Genomic DNA, 7,805 nt, shown 5'->3' on the forward strand with positions numbered 1-7,805 from the left:
AAAATGGCGAGAAATGATGAAAGCCTGTGAAAATGGTTTGTTAGTAACCGTTCCCTTTAGGGCTATTTTTCAGACGGCAAATTTGCTAAGGTAACCTTGGAAAAAAAAAACCCATTTCTAAATCTAATTCTATTTCTGACCCCTCACATTTTATCTCTCTTACAAATTAGTCTAAAGGCTAAATTTCTAATTTCTAAATGCTAACTAAATTATTACAACCAACTAATTAACAAACCAAATTATCCAACACTATGTTCATTCACAAAAACCTTTCAGTTTAATTTCTTGGAATAATATGGTTTTCAACACCCAACACTTTTCCACATCAGAATAAGAAACAAAGTTTTACAAACTCCAAATAAAAAAATTATTATGTGAAAAAATAAAACTAAAAGAAACTGAATATTTAAAATACAAAACAATTTCCGTACCATCTTTTAAAGACATTGATTATTTTTTAGGGTAAATTTCTAATTAGTCTCCTAACTTTTAAAGTGCTTTCATTTTGGTCATCCAAAATAGAATTCTTACAATTTCATTACCCAACTTTTAAGACACTTTCATTTTAGTCACTCGAGGGTTAACAACGATTAACTGTATACAGCACATTATATTTACACTTTCATTTTGGTCACCCAACTTCTAAGTCGCTTTCATTTTGGTCACCTAAAAACATTAAGGAATAAAGTGAAAAATGGTAGAAACTAAAATAATGCATTAAAAAATTGTAAAATTGTACTTGTTTACTCCCTTGTCGAAAGTTCAATTTTTTAAAATATATAAAATTTAAATTTCAAAACATTAAAATGAAATAAATAAATTGTTAAAAAAATTATCCCTTGATAGTATCACTAATTTGTTATTAATTTAATCTCCTTCTAAATTTTAAATTTTATGTTTCCAAATTCAAATTAAAATCAACTCAAATAACTCATATAGTTAATAGTTGTTTATGAAACACAAAAGTCTTTTGATTATATGATCTTGAATCTTTCATGCTAAGTTAAAATTAAAGAAAACTCATTGCAATTAATTAATTAATTTTATCTTGCAAAATAAAACTCAAAAAATTTTTAGCACTTCTTGGCTAAATGAAGAAAAAATTAATTTAATTAATTGTAAGGATTTTTTCTTTTGCTTTTAACATAGTCTGGAGGATTCAACATTATATAATTAAAAGAAATTTGAGTTTTGTAAGCAATTATTAAATATGAGTTATCTGAGTTGATTTCGTTAAGAATAATTTGGAAACATAAATTAAAAATTTAAATTTTAGAAAGAAATTAAATTAATTAATTTTAATATTATAGCAAAAATTAGTTGACATATTATGAAGGGACAAAAAATTTTCAACAATTTATTTAATTTATTTTGTTGTTTTGAAATTTAAAATTTCAATCTTGAAAAAAAGTAATTTAGAATTTTTGGCAATGGAATAAAACAATACAATTTGACAATTTTTGTGTATTGTTTTAGTTTCTACCGCTTTTTCACTTTGATCATTGATTTTTTTTTATCTCAATCAATACTTTAGAAAAGATATTTTTTTGATGACCAAAATGAAAGTAACCTAGAAGTTAGGTGATAAAAATGAAAGTGTAACGTGATGTGACATGTATAATTAACTATTGTTAGATATTTAAAACTTGGATAATTAAAATGAAAATATCCTAAACGTTATGTGACGAAATTATAAGAATTTTAAATTGGTTGACCAAAATAAAATGGCCAGCGACTAGATAATTTACCTTTATTTTTACTACTTTATATAAAAATAACATTGATAGAATATTGAAATAATTTGTATAACAAAAATAGTTGGAAAAAGTAAAACGGAGAAGAATGTTAAAAGGAAGAAAAACCTAAAATAATAACATAATTAAAATGGAATAGTTTTGAGTAAAACTAAATTAAAAACATAAATTAAAATGAAGTTTTATTTGAATATTTTGAATTTGATTCAAAATTTAAAAAATCGAAAAAATGAATCTTTCACGTTAATTCAATCTAAATAATTTGATTTTGTTTAATTCTTTCAAGTGAAATAAAGTTGTGCTAAACGTTAACTATTTAGAAAAAAGTGTCAAACAAAAAAAAAAACTAAGTAGCATGTAAGGTTGTATTAAGCTTTTTTTATATTTATATTTTGATCCGCCCACAGTGAATTTGACATAATTTAGGGAGAGATCAACACTCCGAGGACATATCAGAGATGCGAGGCTCTTTAACTCCATAAATTATATTAACCAAAAACTAAAATATTAAACGCCCCAAAATGTCAGGACTGAAACTGAGCCTGGCAGCTTCAATCTACGTCAAGCCCCGCCAATGGGTCCGAACAATAACCACCACCCGTCCTCCACCTCCACCTCCACCTCCACTCCGCCTAACTCGGCGCATGACTGCCCTTTTCTCACCCTCCACCCATTTTAGCAATTCCCTTCTTCCCAAAAAAAACCTACTTCCTCTTGTTAGATTTGCCTTTCCCAACTGCTTCTCTTCCTCAACAAACAATAAAAGAGCTATCAACGGGTCGGGTCCCGGATCGGACCGCATTCTTGCAGATATGGATCCCGATTCCAAACCCTCGCCGTTGATTGAACCCCAACCACAAATGCGCGACCCTAATTTCCCTTCTGACAATTCTTCTTCCAAAATTTTAACTTTGCCCACTGTTTTAACACTCGGTCGCGTCGCCGCCGTGCCGCTCCTGATTTTCAGTTAAGTTTATCTCTCTCTTTGTACTTTTTAAATTTTATATAACTATATTTAAATTGAATAATTTTATGTCATCATTTGTTTTCCTTTTGGAAATTATAGTTGGTAAGCTACAATTTTCAATGAATCGACAATAATCAATTGATCATCAACTGTTGTATTCCAATTATATTCCAGTTCTTCCTCCGTTTATGCTTTGTAGTAGTTCAATTATACTTCCTAATTGTGATTGTGTTTCTAAACTCTTAAAAAAACTATCTACTATTGTATTACTTTAAATAGTAACTTAAGTAACTTGTTAGCAAAATCCTTTGATGTATGGGCGGTGTACTTTTGATCTCCAATTGCAATTGCTAACTATATTGCTAATGTGAAAATTTTGTATTCCATGAGACTAATCGAATGGTTTTCTGTCTTTAGCCTTTTACGTGGATAGTTGCTGGGGAAGGACTGCTACTACCAGTATATTTGTTGCGGCTGCCATAACTGATTGGCTTGATGGGTACATTGCTAGGAAGGTATGGATTCGACCAACCCCCTATTCAAATATGATTGAAGCCTTGCTGTTCCCCTTATTTTGTAAGATTTAGTTACTTTTGTTGATCTGAGTATAACCTTTGTTATTTCTTTCAGATGAAGTTACATTCTGTCTTTGGTGCATTTTTGGATCCAGTCGCAGACAAGGTTTGTTTTTTCCTTCCTTTTTTTATATGCCGAAATTTGTGGATTTCTTCAGTACAGGTTAATTGCTATAGTTGCTGTATTAACTTGTTTGAATGTTGAACCATTTAGCTATGAGGCTCCGACTTTTTTTTCTTTTTTTTTTTTTCTTGAAATACTCATGTCCTGTGCTTGATACATATCCAGGCATGGGTATTGGGATGGGACCCTTTAAAGACCATCCAAATACATGGAAAAGCTTAGAGAAAAATTAGCATAGCCATTTGATATTTCATCTGACCCCATGCCTGTTGAATGTAGCTTATGGTTGCTGCTACATTGGTTTTACTATGTTCAAGACCTTTGAATGTTGCCAACTTTGGGCAAGTGCCATGGCTACTGATAGTTCCATCGATAGCCATTATTGGAAGAGAGGTAATATATACTATAGCCAATCTTCTCTATATTTATATGAATCATTTATGGATATTTACAAGTAGCTGGCAACTTATTTGTAGATAACGATGTCTGCCGTTAGGGAATGGGCTGCTTCTCAGAACAGTAAGCTTTTAGAGGTATGTTTTACTTAAAAATTAGGGTAGTGTTTGGAAACTTGGATTTTAAATTTTGGATTTTGGATTTCAAAAATATTGCAAATTAAGTGATAATATACGTACAAATGCAGCATTCATCATTATTTCTCAAATCTATGGATTTCTTAAAGGCCTATTTATAATTCATGAATTTAAAATTCTTTATTTGGGAAATAAACTGTTTAAAATTCAAGATTTCATTGTTTGAATAATTAAAATTTGGATTTGAATTTCAATTAATTTGAGCTTAAAATTCATCTTTGTTACTGTTCATAATTAACAATGCGAGAGCAGGAACTATAGCACCTTTGGCTGTTTCTTAATTTGGTTACTTTGTTTTGAAATAGCATATGGTCTATTCTAACATAATTTACGAATGTATTAATTAAAATCTTGATTTTGGTTACTGTTCATAATCAACAATGCTGGAGCAGGAACCATTAGTATTCAAAACTGTAACTTTTTTTTGTTACTTTGTTTTGCTCGACAACAATAAAATACTTATTTGATAGAATAAGCTTGATTATAACTGATCAGATCACCAAAAAGGCACACTGCACTTTGCTCGGCACTGTCAATTAAAAAACACTCTGAGACATGAGTTTTGGGTTTTCTAGATTCTAAGTATTAAAATGGATTTCAAAATCCAGATTTTTTTCTCTTTTGAAATTGAGGATGAATTTGCTTAAATCCAACTCCATTTTTTTATCACACATCCAAACAGAAGAATTGGATTTAAAAAAATCCAAATTAAAATTTTATGCCCAAATCAAGTTTGCAAACATATCGTAAGGAATTTATGAATTTGACAAATTCATACCTTTTGTACTGAAACTCAACTAATTTATTCGTAATGTGTGCATTTCATTCTACAATTAATTTAGCAAATGAAATCCAAATTTTCAAAATCATATTCCCTAGCGCACCATAAAAGATTTTAGATCATTTTGGTTTTCTGATGAGAAAATGCTCGATTTTTGGTTGTAGTTTATTTATTAACTTTGGTATATTTATCAGGCTGTTGCAGTTAATAATTTGGGAAAGTGGAAAACTGCCACACAAATGGCTGCACTAACCATCCTTCTAGCTACGCGGGATAGCAGGTTTATAAACTGCCCTAACAATCCAGGTTGAATCATTCTTTTAGTATCTGACTATTTTTCTTTGTTTTTACCTTGGTGCAGCCTTGGAGAAGCTGGGATTTTAGTAGCTTCAGGTGTTATTTTGCTTTATATTTCAGCTGGACTTTCGGTCATGTCATTAGCGGTCTATATGGGGAAGATATGGCAAGTATTACTAAAGTAGTTATCTTCACTGTGTATTTTTAAGTCCAGTTCTTTATTTAGCCGGATTAAGGATAAAGCCCTTGCTTTTGGAAGTTCCTTTCGAATTGAACTGTTTGAATGAGCGTAGTATGAATATAGATTTGTGGGCTATTCCAAGGTCTTATAAATTTCTAGATTCTTTTCATGTCAATATAAACAATGATGGTTTAGATGTCGAAACTAGGCATCTTTCATTTTTGTCGCAGTGCTGGTTGCTTAAAGTACGTTGAGGGCTGGCCGATAATTTGCAGGTGCAACTAGAGATGAACAGAATCTCAGTGAACTTTTGTACTGTAAATGACTGTTAGTACTGGAGTTGCTGGTGATATCATATACACAAGTGATCGATGCAGATCATGTCATCTATAGCAGTGTTGAGTACCCTTTGATTTTCACTATTTAGTTCACCTTTAAGAGGTGATATTCAGTACTTTTTAAATTTGGAGTTCTAACAGCATCTAAAATACCATCCCTTCTTAGACTCTGGTCTCATTGTATATATACATGCATACATATATAGTTAAGTCGAATACCTTATTATATGTTGCTCTATGATGATGAATTTATTGGGAAAATGATATTAAGATAATTATCAAGTTCTAACATTTATAGATAATTCTATTTTTCTTAGGTAAGGTTTTTGGTAAGTAGAAATTTAGTTTTTCTTCTTCTTTTTCCCTAAATAATCAAAGTAAGTTAGATTAATTATTTCAGTCAATTCATGACACGAACAATGGTTGATTTTTAAAAGAAATTGAAAATTTTGAAAATAAATAAATCATATTAAATAAAGTAAAAAATACTAAAATATAAAAATTTTCTAAAGGAAAGTAAAATACTAAAATATAAAAATTTTCTAAAGGAAAGTTCCTTTTATGACCTTTTTTACGTAAATTGTGTGTGTTTTTTTTTTGTTTTTTTTTACAAATTAGAATATATATATTTCTCTTAATTTTGCGGAACTTTTTGTTAAAACTATTCAAATCTAAAGTGATACATATTCTATTTAAATACGAAGGAAATTTGTCAAAAATATTTTATTTTTAAACTTTTCTGATTTTTAAATCGTATATGAACATTATTAAAATTTTAATAAATTATTCAAAAATCACGCTATCTACAATACTCACAGTATAAAATTTCGGTTAGAAAAAGTCTTGAACAAACGAACGGAATTCGAACAGAAAATGAAGAAATGGGATAATGCTCCAATGTGTGTTACACTGACGAGAACAGTCCACTAAGCATTGAGTAATTTATAACAAGAAACTCAATTTCTACAAAGAACATTCTTTGTAGAATAATCTAATAATATTAAAAGAATGGAGTAAGGATAGAAAGAATATTAGAACTCGTTAGTGTGATTTTCAAATAAAATCTCATTCATATTTATAGGAATTTTCATGTCTCTTCATAGAGACATATTTCAATAGGTGTCTTTTCTAAATAATAATGTCTTTAAAAAGACACATAATTATTCATTTAATATTATAACTATTCAAATAATATTATTTGAATTGTTATAATTTTATCAAAAATCAAGTGATATGACTCTTGACTAATAATCAAAAGATTTAACTTTTGATTAATTACACCATTTCATTTATAGTTATTAAACACTATAAATATTTGAAAATGTTTCAACAATCTCTCATCGTTTTCAAAATATTTTAGATTTTGATAATCTTGGAAATTAATTTGCATAAATGAAGGTGTCTTACGATTGAAACTTCATTTAGTGAAAACATGTTAAAGTTAATCGAAATTACATGGTAAACTAAGCTTTGAACCAGCTATTCCATTTAATTAACCAAACGCATCTCACACAATGATTTCAACATCAGTCAATGCATAGTATCTAGGGATATTATTATGGCCATGTGTCTGTATCCTCTTTTCACAAGTGCTGTCATAGCCAAGCCTTTGAGCTCTTAGAAGAAGCCACACTTCCACTCACATAAGTAGATCCCATCAAGAGTCTTCTCATAATTATAACACTCTAACATATTTATGTTATGGGTCTATTAAGAGTACATTACTCACCCTTCCCTTATCATTACAGGTACCTAGCACTTTAATATTAGGATAGATTTATTTATAGTGCTAACAGTCACATACTAATGATGTACTTTGTCTCATTAAACTCAAGACTTGACGTTATACCAAGTGTTGAGTCGAGTTTCCATCATAGGTGACTCTAATTAATGGGCTTGAGTCTCATCCCTTTTGAGGTCTTGCTGACTATATCTCTAACAAGACTTTTTGTTAAAAGATCTATCAAATTTCACTTGACCTTACATAATTAATAATGATCACTCCATTAAAGATTAATTGTCGAACATAGCTATATATTAATCCAATGTGTCTAAGCTTTCCATTATATATTTGGTTTTATGCCTTTGCTAGAGTAGTCTCACTATCACAACGGATAGAAATAGGTAGGCCATAGAGGTACATTATAAAGAAAATTTCTTAACCATTTTACTTCTTTAGATGCAGCGGCTAATGC

The 7,805-nt window shown here is 29.6% G+C and overlaps 1 protein-coding gene across 1 annotated transcript; it reads left to right on the forward strand.

Moving 5' to 3' along the window:
* Positions 1 to 2,132: 2,132 nt before the first annotated feature.
* Positions 2,133 to 5,775, forward strand: LOC108484300 (CDP-diacylglycerol--glycerol-3-phosphate 3-phosphatidyltransferase 2-like). Its single transcript, XM_017788035.2, has 7 exons — positions 2,133 to 2,720; positions 3,139 to 3,236; positions 3,352 to 3,402; positions 3,700 to 3,813; positions 3,897 to 3,953; positions 4,989 to 5,074; positions 5,156 to 5,775. Exons 1-7 carry the CDS (start codon positions 2,276 to 2,278, stop codon positions 5,274 to 5,276), a joined length of 972 nt encoding a protein of 323 aa, XP_017643524.1. The 5' UTR covers positions 2,133 to 2,275; the 3' UTR covers positions 5,277 to 5,775.
* The last annotated feature ends 2,030 nt before the right edge of the window (positions 5,776 to 7,805 follow it).

The sequence above is a fragment of the Gossypium arboreum genome, chromosome 4, assembly GCF_025698485.1.
Source record: "Gossypium arboreum isolate Shixiya-1 chromosome 4, ASM2569848v2, whole genome shotgun sequence".
NCBI classification, from domain to species: domain Eukaryota; kingdom Viridiplantae; phylum Streptophyta; class Magnoliopsida; order Malvales; family Malvaceae; genus Gossypium; species Gossypium arboreum.